Source organism: Mus caroli, unplaced genomic scaffold (assembly GCF_978045245.1).
Source record: "Mus caroli unplaced genomic scaffold, Mus_caroli_1 scaffold_2, whole genome shotgun sequence".
Taxonomy (NCBI): domain Eukaryota; kingdom Metazoa; phylum Chordata; class Mammalia; order Rodentia; family Muridae; genus Mus; species Mus caroli.
In genome coordinates, this window is record NW_028227257.1 from 78,203,734 (window position 1) to 78,226,256 (window position 22,523).

The window sequence follows — 22,523 nt, forward strand, 5'->3', positions numbered from 1 at the left end:
AGATGCAAGCCTCTAAGACACTATCTGTGGGCAAGAAAACTTGTGATGAAAAAAGACAGGAAACCATCACAAGTGTTAGCCCCTAAGAGAAAACATACTAGTAGGATCAGAGGAGGTACTTGTCAGATTGAGTTTGCTTTTTCCTCCATTCTAGTGGGAAGTGAGAGGGATCTTTCAAGGATACTCACATACATTGTAAGAAACCTCAAAGTCTTGGGTTCTTGGCAGGTCAATTCTGGTATAAGAAAACATGTGATTCTAACCCAACTGCTTGGGAAACATAGACCTATGGAGGCACAGTATGTAGTGGTACTCCCTGCCAAGCATGATGATTTAAGTTTTATCCCAGGGCCCCCATGGTGAGAGGAGAAAACTCACCCTGAAACTTCTCTCCTGACTTCCACACTTGCATGGTGACACACACACACATACACATACAATAAATACATATATACATACATACATACATACATACACACAGCTCTATACATACACACACACACCTGTAATAAAAATGTCTAAAGATTTATGGGGATTCAGGCAGTTTTACACTGGGTCTGGAACACAGAATCATGGAGACACTTGGAATTAGCTACTCTACATTAAACACTTGTTGCTGAAACCTGAGAGAAATAATTGAAGATAAGGAAGATTCTTTTTGATCATGGTCTCAGAGGTTTCGCTTCATTATGATGGGAGTTGCATGAGAAAAGATAGCAGCTTGCATCATAGCTGCCAGGAAGCAGAGAGAAAATGCCTGTGCATTGGCTGGCTTTCTGCATCTTCCCCTTTATTCCACCTAAGCTAATAGGCTACAGTGTGGGAAGCTTCCCACATTCAGGTATGTCTTCTCTACTTAAATAATCCTCCCAGGAACCAGCCTCACAGACACATAGAGCTGTGCTTTACCAATCTAGACACCTCTCAGTCCAAATGAGATTGCAGTCAAGATTAACCAGCACATCACTCATAATTTGTTTCCTATGTGTTATCTGACCTGCCTGTCCTATGACCCTCCAAGCTCCAATGACTGGTATTATAAAGACAGCACTTGACAGACACATTGGAAAATTATACCCCATGGCTCTATGTTAAAATGCCCTCATCTAACCCAATTCCATATAACTCATGAAAACAGCATGCAAAAGGGAGAGCAGCTTTTTGTTTTGTAGGTCAGGGACCAGACCTTGTTTTATTGAAATGTGTACAGAAGATTGGAAAGGGAAAGGATCAGAAAATCTTGTGACAATTTACACAGGATGCCACACCCAATCTCCTTTGCCCTGGGCTGTAGTGTAAGTTGTTCTTTGGAACTTTGACAGAAGCCAGGTGCAGCCCAGGCCTCCCCAAGTCAACCTTCTCAACCCAAACTGATTGACAGTCACATCACTCTGAGTGGAGAAGGAGCAAGAGGTTCTCCTTCTAGTCACATGGTCTTCTTTGAAGAAATCCAGTTGTTGCAAGACCTGGTATCTTTTAGATGATTCCCAAGCATTCAGGAAGACAGTTCCCTGACGAAGTAAACTCTGTTCACTGTCTCTTGAGATAAGTTCCTGAAACCAGGAGCCTTTCAGTAGCCAAGATGGTGGGCATAATTACACTTCAGGCCCGCATTGTTCTATACACCATATGTACAGATGGATGCTAATAAAAGGCTTCTCAGTGGCCTTGTGGCTGGTTCATTTCATGTTTCTCTCAATCCAGTCTTTGAATGGCAACACCTTTGTGAAGGCTGTGGATAGGCCATTGCTACATGTCTTGTCATAGCTCCAGCTGACCAGCCCCACCAAATGCCAGCGTGGCTCGGGGGATGCTCGGCCTGGGAAGGACAAAGCAGCGATGCCCCCTGTCTCTGCAGTGCAGATGTCAGAAGGGGTACTGGGATCTTTGCTGGCACAGAACATGTTATCAGTGACACTAACTGGAATGCCATGGTCTTCATGCTGTTCCTCACAAAGCATTGGGTCTACCACTCTGACCATTCCATAATGTAAGGTATCATTCTTAAAGCCAGGGCTCCTCACATCTGCCAGGATGTTCCAGCCAGCCACAGTGATGTGGGATTCCTGAAAAGAGGTGCTGAGGTCCCGAGTGGTAGCCAGGCAGATGGGTTGGACACGGGTACTGATGCGAGCTTTGTCTAGGAGCTTCAGAACAGCAATGTCAGTGTCAAGCAGGATAGGGTCATAGTTGGGGTGCAGAATGATAGCAGAAACCTACAAATGCAAGGAAGAGATACCAGTGGTAAACAGTCAGCTCTGGTATGGACAAGAAGAGGCCAGTTAGGGGTCAAATTATTGAGGGAAACTGTCTAAGTTACAATTTTTTTGTAGCTTTGCTCAAGTAATCATAGAAAGTAATTGTTCGATCAAAAATTCAGGTGACAGCAGATGCTGGCGAGGATGTGGAGAAAGAGGAACACTCCTCCATTGTTGGTGGGATTGCAAGCTTGTACAACCACTCTGGAAATCAGTCTGGCGGTTCCTCAGAAAATTGGACATAGTACTACCGGAGGATCCAGCAATACCTCTCCTGGGCATATATCCAGAAGATGTCCCAACCGGTAAAAAGGACACATGCTCCACTATGTTCATAGCAGCCCTATTTATAATAGCCAGAAGCTGGAAAGAACCCAGATGTCCCTCAACAGAGGAATGGATACAGAAATTATGGTACATTTACACAATGGAGTACTACTCAGCTATTAAAAAGAATGAATTTATGAAATTCCTAGCCAAATGGATGGACCTGGAGGGCATCATCTTGAGTGAAGTAACACAATCACAAAAGAACTCACACAATATGTATTCATTGATAAGTGGATATTAGCCCAAAACTTAGGACACCCAAGATATAAGATACAATTTGATAAACGCATGAAACTCAAGAAGAATGAAGACCAAAGTGTGGACACTGTGCACCTTCTTAGAATTGGGAACAAAACACCCAGGGAAGGAGTTACAGAGACAAAGTTCGTAGCTGTGATGAAAGGATGGACCATTTAGAGACTGCTGTATCCAGGGATCCGTCCCATAATCAGCTTCTAAACGCTGACACCATTGCATACACTAGCAAGATTTCGCTGAAAGGACCCAAATATAGCTGTCTCTTGTGAGATGATGCCGGGGCCCAGCAAACACAGGAGTGGATGTTCACAGTCAGCTATTGGATGTATCACAGGGCTCCCAATGGAGAAGCTAGAGAAAGTACCCAAGGAGCTAAAGGGATCTGCAACCCTATTGTTGGAACAACATAATGTACTAACCAGAACCCTGGAGCTCTTGTCTCTAGCTGCATATGTATCGAAAGATGGCCTAGTCGGCCATCAATGGAAAGAGAGGCCCATTGGACTTGCAAACTTTATATGCCCCAATATAGGGGAATGCCAGGGCCAAAAGAATGGGAATGGGTGGGTAGGGAAGTGGGGGGCGCTATGGGGGACTTTTGGGATAGTATTGGAAATGTAATTGAGGAAAATATGTAATAAAAAAAAATAAATAAAAAAAATAAAAAAAAAAGAAAGTTTCTAGAAAAAAAAAAAAAAAGAAAGTAATTGTTCTTTCATAGCTGTCAATTCAAATACCTACTGGGGCCAAGAAGGGAGTATTAACTAAGTAGAATCCTCAGGTAAGGTCATAAAAGTGGGTGTTCATATTCCATATAAAATAGGCAGATGATATTTTGTACACCGCTGTACAGAGATATGGCAAGCATTCTGACTTTAACCAGAAAATGGACTCTAAGTCTTTCTCAGAAATACCTCAAATGTTTAATGTCTAATCAACTAATTAAGAACAGATAGGTTAATTAGCAGGATCCAAGCTTCAACCCTACAAGATACTGGTTTATAATCTCTAGCCCATTGTGAGCATTTCATGTACTTTTAAGGATGTATAAGAAGAATGGATAGACAGGTGGAAAGAAGAATAGGGTAGGATATACAGATTGACAGACAGACGAATGGAAGGAGGGCACAGAACAGATAAGAAGTATATTATATTCAGATGTATCTTGGATAAAACATATCTTTAAAGACTACTTGTGATAAATTCCCAAATCCAAATATAATACACAATTACTTCTCTTTTTTATTCAAGAAACAGCCATCAGTCTCTCTTGACCTGGGTGGCTGGGTCACAGTAACAAGTAAACAATATCCCCAGAACAAGTAATTTCAAACAGAGATATCCAAACAAATGCTTCATCAATGTTTACTACACTGTAATTTACAGTACACACTAATAGATAAAGTAATGTACATTTGAACATAAGGTGAATGACTTTTGAGGACTACAATAATAGCTGATACTTAGCTCCATGTAATTTTCAAAACAAACAAAGGTGTGGAGGACCCCTGCATGGTTTACTAACTTTCGCTATTAGACTCAGTCAATATGAAAATCTGAGCCCCTGTTGCATATCAGGCATAGGGCTGTATACTGACATGCTAGGCCCTGTTCTTCTGCTCTCATAACTGGTTAAGTCAAAGCTCCCGTTTCCAAGAGATTCCATTCTCACCCGTAAATTCTGGATGCTCTTCTCATCCCGATCATCATCCCTGTAGAATTTTCCCAAGACAACCTTGAGGTCTGCTGTCTTGATGATGGTGGCCTTCCCCAGCTCAGTCACACAGTGGGCAGCCACAACCACAGTCCGCTCATTCACCAGGGCACCACTGCAGACCAAGAACCATGCACCTTTGTGCAGACCACCATCGTGTACACCACTGGTCCTCCGGTAGATGGCTGCCTGCCATGGCCAGCGGGTGCCTTGGGTCTTTGGAGAAGGAGTGCTCTCGATTTTTCCACAGACTGTGGAGAAAATGTCAGTTTGATAGGATCAAGTCTGACCATTACTATCTGAACACGAATGGGTCACTCAACCAAGACAGTACAAGTCTGAAAGGGAGGACCCACTAAGAAAACTTGTTTTGTTTTTTTCCCTTTTTGGCTTAGTTTAATGTATGTCCTGTATTCATATACAGGTTTATGTGTGTATTCAGGTGTGTGCTAGCATGCAGATACATGTGTCATATGTGTGTGAAGGTCAGTAGTGAATGTCAGGTATTAATAACTTTCTTGATTTCTCTTCTCATTATTTATTGAGACAGGGTCTCTCACTGACCCTGGAGCTTAGCAATTTGGCTGAACTGACTAGCCAGAAAACCCTAGAGATCCTTCTGTCTCTGCCACTCAGGGATAACAGATACATGCCCCTGTGCCCAGCCAAACTCATAACCCTCGAACTTGAACAGCAAGTCCTTACCTGCCAGGCTATTTCCTTAGCACCCCTCCCTTTGATATTAATCAGCTACCTTACATGTCATTGGCTATAAAATCTAGAGTTAAAAGTGGAGGGTTTGTAACTCAGTGAAACAATAGGACTTTGAAGAAATTGCCTAGCCCCTTAGAATCTTGGCTTCTTTGTCTAGAAAATGTACAGGGAAATAATAATGACTTTAGGGGCTTTTTGAGTGGCCTGAATGGAATGATGCAACCGACAAAAATCCCATGACTGTTTCCATAAGCAGGGCCACAACAAACTATTGCCACACTATTCCCTACTCTCAAAGAGGATGAGAATAGGTAAGAATGTGCAAGCCTCTAATCCAGAACTTCCAAATACTATCTCATGCTACCTACATCACATCATTATTTAATTCATGTCAGTTAATGAATTCATTGGAGACTGAATGTGAAAATGGAGCCTTGACAAGGTTGTGAAGATAACATAGATGAAGTCCTCTCACCGTTTTAGCTTTATCCCCACTTGGTATTAATCACTGGCCTTTTCTTTTTCTAGATATGATGAATGATGAACAAGAAACAATTCCTCTAAGATCTTATGAGTCAATTTCTTCTGGATAATAAGTTTAAGCCAAAAGGAGGGAGCTTGAACTGTGGAATTCCAAAGGTCACTAAACTAGGGGGATCGATCGATGGGAGAAAATCCCCTTGCTCAACTAAGCTTTCTATAAAAGCCTTCCACAATATTAACAGCAGTTCACAAGTGACCGTGGAAAAGGAAAGAGGCTCAAACTCAAAGATGAGCCTTGACTCACTTGGGATACAGGACGGGGCCCGCCCACTCCACTTCCCAGTTCTCAGGCATGTCCTCCTGCTGCTTCCCAGGCGGCGGTAGAAGGGTGAGATGCACTCATACTGGACTTGGGTGTGCAGATGTTGGTATCCAGGGGGCAGGTCTCCAAATGGAAGGGCTGGCTTTTTGGTAGAGGTATCCTGCAATTTCTGCTTGCTGAAAGCCGTGGAATAAAGCTGATGTAATGGTGTCTCCCTGGATCAAGGCACACAAGGCCAGGGAAAGAACAAAAGCAAGACTTTAGCATCCAGTTCCCATTATGATGTTGGTTATAGAAGAGAAAAATACCTCCAATTTCCACTTTCTCTCCCTGTCTTTGTCCACTCATGTTCTCTTTCTTTTCTCTCTGGTTTCTTTTTCCTCCTTTTTCTCCCTCTATCCACCCCCTCTCCTTCTCACTGTCTCTCTCCTTTTGCTACTGAATAAATTTTCTTTATGTCACTCAATATTGTAATCCTTTGCTCCTGGCATTCTTCCAAGTACCTAGAATTTTAAACCAAACCAAATAAAGTCTGACATAATATTATGATCCAAATGTACTCTTTGTGTAGACACACACTAAGAGAGGAGAGGAGAGGAGAGGAGAGGAGAGGAGAGGAGAGGAGAGGAGAGGAGAGGAGAGGAGAGGAGAGGAGAGGAGAGGAGAGGAGAGGAGAGGAGAGGAGAGGAGAGGAGAGGAGAGGAGAGGAGAGGAGAGGAGAGGAGAGGAGAGGAGAGGAGAGGAGAGGAGAGGAGAGGACATTTAATGCAAAAATAAACAGGAAAAGGAGTTAATTTGAATGAGAGAAAGCCAGGCACATTCTTCTCTCTGAACATTACCATAATGGGGCAATATTAGGAATTTGAAATAAACTGTGTTGATACAGTAGCTTGATTTGCCAATTAGAAAATGTAATTAGTTCACCTCAGAGACTAGAACTTTCTCTCAGGCAACACTGCTTGGGAGAAATACAAAACTGTGTGTGTAAATGGGAAAGGGGGCATTAAATGAGCTTGAGGTTGAGCTCCCTAGAGACTATCTGTCAGGAGAGACACATCCTACAGCTTGTGATTGCTTTACATCGGTACATAATGACTGTCAGGCGGCAGACTGGGGTTCCTCCAGGAATTGATGTCTTCATCCCCGTGTAATAACGAATGGGGAAATGAAGCCTAGAGAGGCACTCTTGGGGGGGAGGGGTGCTTTGGGGCACAGTAAAGGAATATGGCACCCAAGATAGTATTTCCACCCTAGTATCTCTATCATATCAATTTCATGTTGTTTAAGATTTCTTGTATCTTGATATGGTGTTTGGCTCAGGAATGTCTATAGTTAGGTCTAGGAGCTTCTGAACCGACAACCTGCTTACCTTTTGGTCACTGAAGTTGATATTTGTTTCAGGGAACTACAGAACCTAAGAATACCCCCACTTCAGCAGCTTACCTTCCAGAAAGACATTTCAACTAGATTTGAGGCTTGCTTTCTCAATTGCAGGAGTCACGTAGTGCCTTCTCCCACTAAAACTGCTGCAACAGTAGGAATCTCTATTGTCTCTTTGTTTAGCTCAGGATTACTGTGCAGGCGACAACACTTAAACAGGGAGAGCATTGCACTTAGTGGCTAGCCCACTCCAGGGAAGCCACCAAGGCAGAGAGGAGACAGAGTCTGTATTCTACTGCCATTGTTCCCAAGGGAGAAAGGCAAATGTGGGTGAGAACCTGAGCAGGGGTGAGTGTGGTTAGCGACCTTCACTGAAGGACAATCCAAGTCAGTTCTGCTTTAGACTGACATCTTGTTCTGGAAATCACTTAACTCCTTAGAACCTCAGTTTCCACATATGCAAGGATATGTTAATAAGATGCAAATAATAATAAAAATACCCAGCTTCTATGGTTATGGTGAGAACTAAGTAAACTAATCTATGTAAAGTGACAGGAGCAACAGCTGGCACACAGCTTCAGTGTCATCTGTCAGTATGGTTTTGATCCTTACAACAGTCCTAGGAGAACCATTATTAATTAGCGCTGTTTTTCAAAAAAGAAGATGAAGGCCCATTTAACTTCAGGAAATTGTTTAAACATAACTAGGATTAAAGGGAGGCAGAAGCAAGTTTTTAATCCTTGACTGTTAATCCAGTTTACTCATTCAAGAACTATTTACTGAATGGCGTCTATGTGGCAGACATGGTGGCAGAGAAAAGAGAGGAGGAAGAGGAAGAGGAAGAAGAAGAAAAGAAGAAGAAGAAGAAGAAGAAGAAGAAGAAGAAGAAGAAGAAGAAGAAGAAGAAGAAGAAGAAAAAAAGAAGAAAAAGAAAGAAAGAAAGAAACAAGAAACAAGAAAGAAGAAGAAGAAGAAGAAGAAGAAGAAGAAGAAGAAGAAGAAGAAGAAGAAGAAGAAGAAGAAGAAGAAGAAGAAGAAAGAAGAAGAAGGAGAAGAAGAAGAAGAAGAGGAAGAGGAAGAGGAAGAGGAAAGAAGAAAGAAGAAGAGGAAAGAAGAAAGAAGAAAGAAGAAGAAAAGACAGGGATGACAAGATGAAATCAGAATCATGGTGAAGGCCATAGAATACCAGGTAATGGAAAGAACCTGATGTGGTTTCAGGACCTATGTGATGTTACTAGTTTTATTTCAAATGGGCTGAGGATGTAGTAGTAGAGTATTTATCTAGCATAAAAGAACAGTCAGAGATGATCTCTCTGCTAGATGAAAAGGCAGAGAACTGAAGGGTGGCAGAGAGGTAAACCTCTGTGAGATCCAGTAGAAACAGTTACCAGACTGAAGGAGCCACAAGGTTAACTTTTCTCAAACAGAATTATGCTTGGAATGGTAGAAGGAAACCTAAGAGTTCTGTGCACCTGCAGTAAAGTGGCCTCCTTTCTCACTAGCAGGTAGGCCTTAGCTTTCCTCCCAAGAAGAACACTGAGTATACATAGGAGTTCATGTCTCTCATCAGAGTTCATGTCTCTCTTATTGATCCTTTATCTCTAGCTCCTGATCTCCATCAGTCTGCCCCATCTGATTGGTCAGCAACCATCTTCCTAAACCCTAGCTGGCTGCATGATCTAGCAGGATTGTCAGCTCCTAGAAGCTGCCATAATAAAGAAGCAGTCATTTCAGGAAGACTAAAGTACTAGAATCCAACTCCCCAAAGATCATTGGGGAAGCCTTGCTTCTTCTCACCAACCATCTGCTTTCCCACGATCCAATAAAACTTGTACTTCTTCCAATAGTAGCTTCCTCTTAGCCAAAAGCAGCTGGCTAATGAGCCTCCATCTAACAAGCCCCATTCTTTCATGACGAGTTAGCACTAAATGTCCCTTAGAAATGCCAGGCTCTCTTTGGCCAAATGCAAGTGGAGAAGGGAAATAGCCATTCGCCTTGAAAGAGGAGTTCAGGTGCTTGGCCTCACCTTGACTGAACCTGCATCGAAAGGACTCTCCTTCTCACCAGGTCTGAGATCTTCGGTTCCCGGCAGGCTAGAAACAGATAAGCCATGCTGTGTGATGCTTTTCCGACTTTACTGGTCACATCATGCCACCCAGAATAACACCTGACTCCCACCCTTCCAGACACCATGCATTCATTCACAGGTCTCAGGGGCTTCATGGGTTAGAAAAGCTTCAACAGCGTACTTAGCAAGATGGCAGCTGCTTTTCCCCTGGGAGTTGCTACTATAGAACTCAGCTGTCTCCTCTGAAAAACTGTTCTTCCGAGGAGACTTGGGACAGTGGCAGTTAATAGATTAGGGCCATCTGTTCATGGGAATGGTGTCAGCAAACTAGATCATAGTGGAATAAAACTCAAAGTGAAGGCTCCAAAATAGAGCCCACAGAGGGAATTAGGGAGTCCTTGTTTAAAACCAGACGGCAGTGCCAATTATAAATAAGTCTTGAGTAACCAGCCATTCCTTGTCCTGTCTCTGCAATGAAGGTCCCTAGCAGTCACCAGAGGACAACTGGGAGCCCAGTTTCAATTCACTGAAATCTTTCTTTTTTTCTTCCAGGGAAAACGAATCCTTCCCATCTCTCTTTCCCAATCTAGCAGCCAACATTTGTCTAATTAGCAACTTAGAGTACTTTGGTTGTATTAATTTGTAAGAGGAAAGTTGACAAAAACCCTCCAAGGACATATGCAACACCGTTCCCATACTTAATGAAATAAAACCTCAGGCCTTGTGCTGGGAGGAGGAAAGTAGCTTCTGGCAAAAGTCTAAAGTGATTTCTCCCTTTCACATTGGTCCTTTTATTTCTCTTTCATTCCTTTCCCCGTGGTTCAGGTTGTTGACAAACACCCAGCAGAGAGGGTGACGGGTAGGGGCAATGGTCTTGACAATCTAGAACATGAGCACACACTTCTTCTCAGTAAAGAAGGCATCAACCCAAAACAATCAATGAATAAAGTCAGGGCAAAGCTGCATCACCAGCGTGGAGGGCTCCATCTCCCAACACAACAGTCCAGGGGTTTCGGCTTCCAACCTATATTTTAAATGTTACTTCCAAGATGGCTTGCCTTGAGCTTACCATAGACAGATGCTTCCACTTTAGTCTATACCCACTTTTTTCTCCTGTCTTTCATCTGAAATGTTATCTCAGCTCCTCCTAGCATCCTTAAATCCCTCCTGACTGCAACCAACCCTACCTACATCACACTCTCGCATCTATTTTGGGAATGCTGAGACCTCTGTTTTCCAAACTACTCATTCATTTGTTAGAATTTTGAAGGTTTGCTGTGTTTGTCTTTATCCATCTACATCTGTAGTGTCCCCTCTATGTAGGTGACCAGGGACATATGCTTATTGGCTCTTTCATTACATATATGACAAAAACAGATGTGCAAAGTCTTACAACTTCTGTTCTTGGATTTCCATATCTAAAACACAGCCTTGGCATCTTCCCCAAACTGCTCTTCTCCATCATCGTAGGTAAGATCAGAGTGAAGACTTTTGGGGACCCAGGAAACAAGACACAATGTTTTTAAATGATAGTCTCCAAGGTAGGAATTACATATGGCTTAAGGATGAGCCTACAAGAAAACAGTATTCCATGGACTTAAGGCAGGCACTGGACCTGTCAAAGAATATGTGCATCTGTAGAATCCAGAGATGTCCGTGAGTTACCTTTCATGCAGACAGGTTGCTTTCCTGACCACTCTCCATTCTGCTGGCAAGTTCGTTTCTCATTGCCACTCAGAACGTATGAGCCGTTACAAAAGAAAGACACAACCGTGCCAATTTTTACATGGCGCTCATTGAGAAGTCCAGGACCTTCTGTGATTTTCTTGTACCCATTGACTGGGCCCCCAAGGTCTGAGCAGTTTCTTTCTTCAAGTACTAGAAGTGAAAGAATAAGGGGTGAAAAGGAACTGTTAAAAGTCTGAGTCATCCAGTTTTAGAATAGATTCTTTTCACATTTCATTGAATTAAAAATACATTGACAGGGAGCCTGCTAACAGCAGTGCTTGGAAGAGAATCCCAGAGAAAATTCATTGTGGAGAAGCATGTGGTAGGCATGTCATGCTTGTTTCATGACTTTTTCTTAAATGAAGAAATCATTCATTGGAAATACAAATAAGTTTGACACTAAATCTGGGTCCTGGATGACATTTGTTTATTTTTTTCCCAAACTGCAGAAGTTGGGCAAGCCCGGACAAATGTAAATAAGCCACCTAGATTTCTCAATTAGTATATGGTGGTTATTATTTTTTGATGGTGGTGTGTTATGTGTTTCATTTCCTAACACTTATGCAATTAACCCACACTCTACATTTTCCTATTTAGAGTGTGTACTCAGAAAGTAGAATTGATTTGAATCAAGAATATATATGTAACATGGATTTAAACTTTAGATATCAACTCCAGAAAGAAAACAGTATGCTGAAACACTTAGTTTAAGAAACAACCAACCAAACAACAACAAAACAATCAGGGTACAGGGTACCAGGTAGTGCTGGAGAGATAACTCAGGAATTGAGAGCACTCTGGCTGTTCTCCCAGGGGACTGGGGTTCCCGGCATCCACATAGTAGTTCCCAACTGTCTGTAACCTCTGTTCCAGGAGGATCTAACGCCCTCTTCTGGCCCTCGGGAATCAGGAAAGTAAGTGGTTCACAGACATAGATGCTGTCAAAACACCATACACACAAAATAAAATCAAACAAAACAACACTATATAATTGTAGCTCTAACAGCCTTCCCCAATCCCCAAAAAGAGCTTTTATCTGCTTATTTTACATTTATAACAAAGAAATGTCTATTCTTTCATTCCTACAGGACAGAGACAAAGTTGAAATGGCATCAGAAGCTATCCAGAACATTTTAGCTATGGCCTGGAAATATTCTAGTGGGTAAGTAACATAATTGTGTGAAACAGATTATGACACCGTAATGAATATAACCAGCCTAGGAAAAGACAGAGAAACTCATGAAAAATTGAGCCTTTTATTACTGAATTTGGGACCAATGGTTCTATCAGTTTCCCTTGTTTCTTTCTTTTTTAATATTTATTTATGTGTATGTACATTTTGTTTGCATATATGTGTGTGCTACATGTGTGCCTTGTGCTTACAAAGGTCAGAAGAATGGAATCAAATTCCTTGAACTAAATTGTTGAGAGCCACCCATAGAACCCTGGTTCTCTACAAAATCAGCAAGTGAACCATCTCTCCAGCACTTATCCCTGATTTCTTTCCTGTCATTTCTTCCAAGGCACAGACTCACTCCTCTGGAACAGTCCCCAAGTAAAGCAATCGCACATTCAACAGGCCTTGTTTCTGATAACTGCCCCAATCACCTTTCCAGCAACTTATTTACTTGCTTGACAAGAAGAGAGTTTCTATTTGGATAATACCTCTAAATTATCCAAAATCAAAAATGAATAAATATTGTTTCTATATGCCACTTGGGAAGACTTCTAGAACCATCCAAATCAGTGGCTTGACTTTTCTTGAAAACTATCAACAGGGTCATATGGTAATAGATCAGTCATACTCTGTGTGCCTTGGGGTTATGTAATGCAAGCAACTCCTCTTGTGAGCAAACCCTAAGCTCCTATTTTAAGTGTAAGGAAAGGGACCTCACTGAGCAAGCTGTTCAAAAATCTTGAGATGCCAGAACAAGGAAGTGCAGTTTTAACATCTCAAGTGGACTCAGAAAACCCCAGTGCTGTGTTTTGGGAATGACACTGGTGTGGGAGAAACAGCAGAGGAAGCAGCAAGTGAAGCTACCTTCATCCAGTACCGATGCTTCAGTTCTGAACACACAGCCAAAAGTCCACTGCTGGGGCCTGGGGACTATAATGAAAGGCAGAGTATCCCACATGCATGTTTAAAACTGTGAAATTAGTCATAACATTAAAAATTGGGAGAGGTAAAGTTGAGTCACTGGCCTTTCAAATGATTCAGGACTGAAATGCTTAGATCTATGCTTCCATATAATAACAATCAATTGGAGCCAAGAGTTGATAAGCACTGCTTTGCCTACGTAGGACAGTTAGTTCTTCACTTAGCCATGGCCCCTCCCAACTAAACTGCCTAGCTGTGGCTTTTACCTAAATCTGTGCCCAATTAGTCAATGTAAGAGCTGAAGTTGGAGTATTTATAAGTGTTGTTCTTCATCTATTTTGAGCTTTGTTTATGGCCAAGAGAGACTGGGAGGGATTTAATGCTAGTCCTGAAATACAGAGAATTAAAAATCTCAACTGTAGCCACATCAGCTTCACAAAAGGTAAAAAAAAAAAAAATCCTTTCTGCTGATGGTTTGGACAGGTAAACCTGAGAGCTTGTTTTCTTTCCTAGGAAGAAGGCACTTTCACAGTATACTAGATCCTCACATCCTGATTTTTCATGGGATAGACCCTCAGGGTGTGTACATCTGCTACATTTACTGTGGGTTTGAACACTGAGAAGTTGTTGAACTTTTAGAGAAAATAAAGATTTATAATTTTGAAGTCATTTGTGTCTCTCACTGGGAAAGCTTTAAAATAAGAATAAGAGGGAGTGCCATCTTGGTGCCGGGACTCCGCCGAACTTAGGAACTTAGTCTGCACAGGTGAGAGTGTGCACCACAGAGGCAGACAGCTTCTGGGACAGGCGGGAGCCACAGAGCCGCTGAGGCAGCACCCTTTTGGGGCCGCAGACATCCGGCACCCTCCCAGCCGGAGGACAGTGGTCCCACCCTGCACGGAGCCCTCTACCTCAGGAGAAGGGAGCGCCATCTTGGATCCGGGACTCCACCGAACTTAGGAACTTAGTCTGCACAGGTGAGAGTGTGCACCACAGAAGCTGACAGCTTCTGTGACCTGCCAAAGCAACACAGCATCAGGGATAGGTCCTATTTTGGGCCTTCTTCTTTGGCCAGGAGGAGGTCCAAACACCAGATATCTGTGTACCTTCCCTGTGAGAGGAGAACTTGTCAGCAGAGAGTGCTCTAACCACTGAAACTCAGAGGAGAGAGCCTGTCTCCCAGGTCTGCTGATAGACAGTAATCAGAATCACCAGAAGAACAATCTCTAAACAGAGACAACTATAAAAACTCCAGAGATTACCAGATGGCGAAAGGTAAACGTAATAATCTTACTAACAGAAACCAAGACCACTCACCATCATCAGAACCCAGCACTCCCACTTTGCCCAGTCCAGGGCACCCCAACACACCTGACAAGCTAGACCTGAATTTAAAAGCATATCTGCTTTTAAATGATGATGGTAGAGGACATCAAGAAGGACTTTAATAACTCACTTAAAGAATTACAGGAGAACATTGCTAAAGAGTTACAAGTCCTTAAAAAAAAACAGGATAACACAATCAAACAGGTAGAAGTCCTTAAAGAAAAACAGGAAAACACATCCAAACAGATGATGGAAATGAACAAAACCATACTAGACCTAAAAAGGGAAGTAGACACAATAGAGAAAACCCAAAATGAGGCAACACTGGAGATAGAAACCCTAGGAAAGAAATCTGGAACCATAGATGCGAGCATCAGCAACAGAATACAAGAGATGGAAGAGAGAATCTCAGGTGCAGAAGATTCCATAGAGAACATCGGCACACCAATCAAGGAAAATGGAAAATGCAAAAAAATCCTAACTCAAAACATCCAGGAAATCCAGGACACAATGAGAAGACCAAACCTACGGATAATAGGAGTGGATGAGAATGAAGATTTTCAACTCAAAGGACCAGCAAACATCTTCAACAAAATTATAGAAGAAAACTTCCCAAATCTAAAGAAAGAGATGCCCATGAACATACAAGAAGCCTACAGAACTCCAAATAGACTGGACCAGAAAAGAAAAACCTCCCGACACATAATAATCAGAACAACAAATGCACTAAATAAAAATAGAATACTAAGAGCAATAAGAGAAAAAGGCCAAGTAACATATAAAGGCAAGCCTATCAGAATTACACCAGATTTTTCACCAGAGACTATGAAAGCCAGAAGATCCTGGACAGATGTTATACAGACACTAAAAGAACACAAATTCCAGCCCAGGCTATTATACCCAGCCAAACTCTCAATTAACATAGATGGAGAAACCAAAGTATTCCACGACAAAACCAAATTCACACATTATCTCTCCATGAATCCAGCCCTTCAAAGGATAATAACAGAAAAAAACCAATACAAGGACAGGAACCACGCCCTAGAAACAACAAGAAGGTAATCCCTCAACAAACCTAAAAGAAGACACCCACAAGAACAGAATGCCAACTTTAACAACAAAAATAACAGGAAACAACAATTACTTTTCCTTAATATCTCTTAATATCAACGGACTCAACACCCCGATAAAAAGACATAGACTAACAAACTGGCTACACAAACAAAACCCAACATTTTGCTGCTTACAGGAAACTCATCTCAGAGAAAAAGATAGACACTACCTCAGAATGAAAGGCTGGAAAACAATTTTCCAAGCAAATGGTATGAAGAAACAAGCTGGAGTAGCCATTCTAATATCTGATAAGATTGACTTCCAACCCAAAGTCATTAAAAAAGACAGGGAGGGACACTTCATACTCATCAAAGGTAAAATCCTCCAAGAGGAACTATCAATCCTGAATATCTATGCTCCAAATACAAAGGCAGCCACATTCATTAAAGAAACTTTAGTAAACCTCAAAGCACACATTGCACCTCATACAATAATAGTGGGAGACTTTAACACACCACTTTCACCAATGGACAGATCATGGAAACAGAAACTAAACAGGGACACAGAGAAACTAAGAGAAATTATGAATCAAATGGATCTGGCAGATATCTACAGAACATTCTATCCTAAAAGAAAAGGATATGCCTTCTTCTCAGCACCTCATGGCACCTTCTCCAAAATTGACCACACAATTGGTCACAAAACAGGCCTCAACAGATACAAAAATATTGAAATTGTCCCATGCATCCTATCAGATCACCATGGACTAAGGCTGATCTTCAATAACAAAATAAATAATAGAAAGCCAACCTTCACTTGGAAACTGAACAACACTCTTCTCAATGATACCTTGGTCAAGGAAGGAATAAAGAAAGAAATTAAGGACTTTTTAGAGTTCAATGAAAATGAAGCCACAACATACCCAAACTTATGGGACGCAATGAAAGCATTTCTAAGAGGAAAACTCATAGCTCTGAGTGCCTCCAAAAGGAAACTAGAGAGAGCACACATTAGCAGCTTGACAACACACCTAAAAGCACTAGAACACAAGGAAGCAAATTCACCCAAGAAGAGTAGACGGCAGGAAATAATCAAACTCAGGGGTGAAATCAACCAAGTGGAAACAAGAAAAACTATTCAAAGAATCAACCAATCAAGGAGCTGGTTCTTTGAGAAAATCAACAAGATAGATAAACCCTTAGCCAGACTCACTAGAGGGCACAGGGAAAGCATCCTAATTAACAAAATCAGAAATGAAAAAGGAGACATAACAACAGATCCTGAAGACATCCAAAACACCACCATCCTTCTACCAAAGGCTATACTCAACAAAACTGGAGAACCTGGATGCAATGGAGAAGTTCCTAGACAGATACCAGGTACCAAAGTTGAATCAAGATCACGTTAATGATCTAAACAGCCCTATATCCCCCAAAGAAATAGAAGCAGTCATTAATAGTCTCCCAACTAAAAAAAGCCCAGGACCAGATGGGTTTAGTGCAGAGTTCTATCAGACCTTCAAAGAAGATCTAATCCCAGTTCTTCACAAACTATTCCACAAAATAGAAACAGAAGGTACTCTACCCAACTCATTCTATGAAGCCACAATTACTCTGATACCTAAACCACAAAAAGACCCAACAAAGATAGAAAACTTCAGACCAATATCCCTTATGAATATTGATGCAAAAATCCTCAATAAAGTTCTTGCTAACCGAATCCAAGAACACATCAAAACAATCATCCATCCTGACCAAGTAGGTTTCATCCCAGGGATGCAGGGATGGTTCAATATACGGAAATCCATCAAGGTAATCCAGTATATAAACAAACTCAAAGACAAAAACCACATGGTCATCTCGTTAGATGCGGAAAAAGCATTTGACAAGATCCAACACCCATTCATGATAAAAGTCTTGGAAAGATCAGGAATTCAAGGCCCATACCTAAACATGATAAAAGCAATCTACAGCAAACCAGTAGCCAACATCAAAGTAAATGGTGAGAAGCTTGAAGCAATCCCTCTAAAATCAGGGGCTAGACAAGGCTGTCCACTTTCTCCATACCTATTCAACATTGTACTTGAAGTCCTAGCCAGAGCAATTCGACAACAAAAGGAGATCAAAGGGATACAAATTGGAAAAGATGAAGTCAAAATATCACCTTTTGCAGATGATATGATAGTATATATAAGTGACCCTAAAAATTCCACCAGAGAACTCCTAAGCCTGATAAACAGCTTCGGTGAAGTAGCTGGATATAAAATTAACTCAAACAAATCAATGGCCTTTCTCTACACAAAGAATAAACAGGCTGAGAAAGAAATTAGGGAAACAACACCCTTCTCAATAGTCACAAATAATATAAAATATCTTGGCGTGACTCTAACTAAGGAAGTGAAAGATCTGTATGATAAAAACTTCAAGTCTCTGAAGAAAGAAATTATAGAAGATCTCAGAAGATGGAAAGATCTCCCATGCTCATGGATTGGCAGGATCAACATTGTAAAAATGGCTATCTTGCCAAAAGCAATCTACAGATTCAATGCAATCCCCATCAAAATTCCAAATCAATTCTTCAACAAATTAGAAAGTGCAATCTGCAAATTCATCTGGAATAACAAAAAACCTAGGATAGCAAAAACTCTTCTCAAGGATAAAAGAACCTCTGGTGGAATCACCATGCCGGACCTAAAGCTCTACTACAGAGCAATTGTGATAAAAACTGCATGGTACTGGTATAGTGACAGACAAATAGACCAATGGAATAGAATTGAAGACCCAGAAATGAACCCACACACCTACGGTCACTTGATCTTCGACAAGGGAGCTAAAGACATCCAGTGGAAGAAAGACAGCATTTTCAACAAATGGTGCTGGCACAACTGGTTGTTAACATGTAGAAGAATGCGAATCGATCCATTCCTATCTCCTTGTACTAAGGTCAAGTCTAAGTGGATCAAGGAACTTCACATAAAACCAGAGACACTGAAACTTATAGAGGAGAAAGTGGGGAAAAGCCTTGAAGATATGGGCACAGGGGAAAAATTCCTGAATAGAACAGTAATGGCTTGTGCTGTAAGATTGAGAATTGACAAGTGGGACCTCATGAAACCGCAAAGCTTCTGCAAGGCTAAAGACACTATCAATAAGACAAAAAAACCACCAACAGATTGGGAAAGGATCTTCACCTATCCTAAATCAGATAAGGGACTAATATCCAATATATATAAAGAACTCAAGAAGGTGGACTCCAGAAAGTCAAATAACCCCATTAAAAAATGGGGCTCAGAACTGAACAAAGAATTCTCACCTGAGGAATACCGAATGGCAGAGAAACACCTGAAAAAATGTTCAACATCCTTAATCATCAGGGAAATGCAAATCAAAACAACCCTGAGATTCCACCTCACACCAGTCAGAATGGCTAAGATCAAAAATTCAGGTGACAGCAGATGCTGGCGAGGATGTGGAGAAAGAGGAACACTCCTCCATTGTTGGTGGGATTGCAAGCTTGTACAACCACTCTGGAAATCAGTCTGGCGGTTCCTCAGAAAATTGGACATAGTACTACCGGAGGATCCAGCAATACCTACCTCTCCTGGGCATATATCCAGAAGATGTCCCAACCGGTAAAAAGGACACATGCTCCACTATGTTCATAGCAGCCCTATTTATAATAGCCAGAAGCTGGAAAGAACCCAGATGTCCCTCAACAGAGGAATGGATACAGAAATTATGGTACATTTACACAATGGAGTACTACTCAGCTATTAAAAAGAATGAATTTATGAAATTCCTAGCCAAATGGATGGACCTGGAGGGCATCATCTTGAGTGAAGTAACACAATCACAAAAGAACTCACACAATATGTATTCACTGATAAGTGGATATTAGCCCAAAACTTAGGATACCCAAGATATAAGATACAATTTGCTAAACGCATGAAACTCAAGAAGAATGAAGACCAAAGTGTGGACACTGTGCCCCTTCTTAGAATTGGGAACAAAACACCCAGGGAAGGAGTTACAGAGACAAAGTTCATAGCTGTGATGAAAGGATGGACCATTTAGAGACTGCCGTATCCAGGGATCCATCCCATAATCAGCTTCTTAACGCTGACACCATTGCATACACTAGCAAGATTTTGCTGAAAGGACCCAAATATAGCTGTCTCTTATGAGACGATGTTGGGGCCTAGCAAACACAGGAGTGAATGTTCACAGTCAGCTATTGGATGTATCACAGGGCTCCCAATGGAGAAGCTAGAGAAAGTACCCAAGGAGCTAAAGGGATCTGCAACCCTATTGTTGGAACAACATGATGTACTAACCAGAAACCCGGAGCTCTTGTCTCTAGCTGCATATGTATCGAAAGATGGCCTAGTCGGCCATCAATGGAAAGAGAGGCCCATTGGACTTGCAAACTTTATATGCCCCAATATAGGGGAATGCCAGGGCCAAAAGAATGGGAATGGGTGGGTAGGGAAGTGGGGGGCGCTATGGGGGACTTTTGGGATAGCATTGGAAATGTAATTGAGGAAAATATGTAATAAAAATATTAAAAATCAAAAAAAAATAAAATGAATACTTCCAGCCTTAAAAAAAAAAAAAAAAAAAAAAACCAGAGACACTGAAACTTATAGAGGAGAAAGTGGGGAAAAGCCTAGAAGATATGGGCACCGGGGAAAAATTCTTGAATAGAACAGCAATGGCTTGTGCTGTAAGATCGAGAATTGACAAGTGGGACCTCATGAAACTGCAAAGCTTCTGCAAAGCAAAAGACACCATCAATAAGACAAAAAAACCACCAACAGATTGGGAAAGGATCTTCACCTATCCTAAATCAGATAAGGGACTAATATCCAATATATATAAAGAACTCACAAGGTGGACTCCAGAAAATCAAATAACCCCATTAAAAAATGGGGCTCAGAACTGAACAAAGAATTCTCACCTGAGGAATACCGAATGGCAGAGAAGCACCTGAAAAAATGTTCAACATCCTTAACCATCAGGGAAATGCAAATCAAAACAACCCTGAGATTCCACCTCACACCAGTCAGAATGGCTAAGTTCAAAAATTCAGGTGACAGCAGATGCTGGCGAGGATGTGGAGAAAGAGGAACACTCCTCCATTGTTGGTGGGATTGCAAGCTTGTACAACCACTCTGGAAATCAGTCTGGCGGTTCCTCAGAAAATTGGACATAGTACTACCGGAGGATCCAGCAATACCTCTCCTGGGCATATATCCAGACGATGTCCCAACCGGTAAGAAGGACACATGCTCCACTATGTTCATAGCAGCCTTATTTATAATAGATAGAAGCTGGGAAGAACCCAGATGCCCCTCAACAGAGGAATGGATACAGAAATTATGGTACATTTACACAGTGGAGTACTACTCAGCTATTAAAAAGAATGAATTTATGAAATTCCTAGCCAAATGGATGGACCTGGAGGGCATCATCTTGAGTGAGGTAACACAATCACAAAGGAACTCACACAATATGTATTCACTGATAAGTGGATATTAGCCCAAAACTTAGGATACCCAAGATATAAGATACAATTTTCTAAACGCATGAAACTCAGGAAGAATGAAGACCAAAGTGTGGACACTATGCCCCTTCTTAGAATTGGGAACAAAACCCCCATGGAAGGAGTTACAGAGACAAAATTTGGAGCTGTGATGAAAGGATGGACCATCTAGAGACTGCCATATCCAGGGATCCATCCCATAATCAGCTTCCAAACGCTGACACCATTGCATACACTAGCAAGATTTTGCTGAAAGGACCCAGATATAGCTGTCTCTTGTGAGACTATGCCGTGGCCTAGCAAACACAGAATTGGATGCTCACAGTCAGCTATTGGATGTATCACAGGGCTCCCAATGGAGAAGCTAGAGAGAGTACCCAAGGAGCTAAAGGGATCTGCAACCCTATAGTTGGAACAACATGATGAACTTACCAGTACCCTGGAGCTCTTGTCTCTAGCTGCATATGTATCGAAAGATGGCCTAGTCGGCCATCACTGGAAAGAGAGGCCCATTGAACTTGCAAACTTTATATGCCCCAATACAGGGGAATGCCAGGGCCAAAAGAATGGGTTGGGTGGGTAGGGAATTGGGGGGGAGTATGGGGGACTTTTGGGATAGCATTGTAAATGTAATTGAGGAAAATATGTAATAAAAAATATAAAAAAAATAAAATAAAATAAGAATAAAAGAGAAGCTAATTTGGAATGTATCACCACCTCTACCCAGGATGTGAGGATATGGCTCTATTACCACAATTCTTCAGTGTATATGTCTTACCAAATGACGTATGTCAAATCAGATCACATGTAAACTTTTCATATAGCACATCTACTTCTGAACTAAGAAAATCCACAGGTACCTGAGCAGCTGAAACTTGGTGAGACCTTAGGATGGAAAATTCTGAGAACACTTAGTGGACTTAAGTTATTCTATCTCTAATGTCACCAGGATGAAGCTAAGCATACTTCTAAGCGATGATTCAATGGAGTGAATGTTTGTGTCTCCCTCAAAAGCCTTCTGTAGAAATCTTAGCTACTCCCATAGTATAGCATTCAAAGGTAGAATGCTTGGGAAGTAATTAGATCATGAGGATAGAGCCCTTATGAGGGATGTTACTGCCTCTATGAAATGGAACCCAGAGAGTTTTCTCCCCTGCCTTCCTTCATGTAAAGAGACAGCAAGATTGCAACACCTATAAATTAGGAAGTAGGTCTTCGCTAGTCACTAGTCAAGTCATCTAATGCTAGTG

General features: G+C 41.5%; 1 protein-coding gene across 2 annotated transcripts in view; it reads right to left on the reverse strand.

Annotated features, from left to right (window-relative positions):
• Positions 1–1,180: 1,180 nt before the first annotated feature.
• Positions 1,181–22,523, reverse strand: part of Pamr1 (peptidase domain containing associated with muscle regeneration 1) — a 95,941-nt gene continuing 74,598 nt past the window's right edge. For both annotated transcript variants that reach the window (XM_021155746.3, XM_029474726.2), the window contains exons 7-11: positions 11,193–11,405; positions 9,486–9,552; positions 6,062–6,294; positions 4,519–4,811; positions 1,181–2,216 (exon numbers count right to left, since the gene is read on the reverse strand). In XM_021155746.3, the coding sequence (XP_021011405.1) occupies positions 1,680–2,216; positions 4,519–4,811; positions 6,062–6,294; positions 9,486–9,552; positions 11,193–11,405 (1,343 nt within the window). In that variant the 3' untranslated portion in view covers positions 1,181–1,679. The remainder of the gene's footprint in view (positions 2,217–4,518; positions 4,812–6,061; positions 6,295–9,485; positions 9,553–11,192; positions 11,406–22,523) is intronic.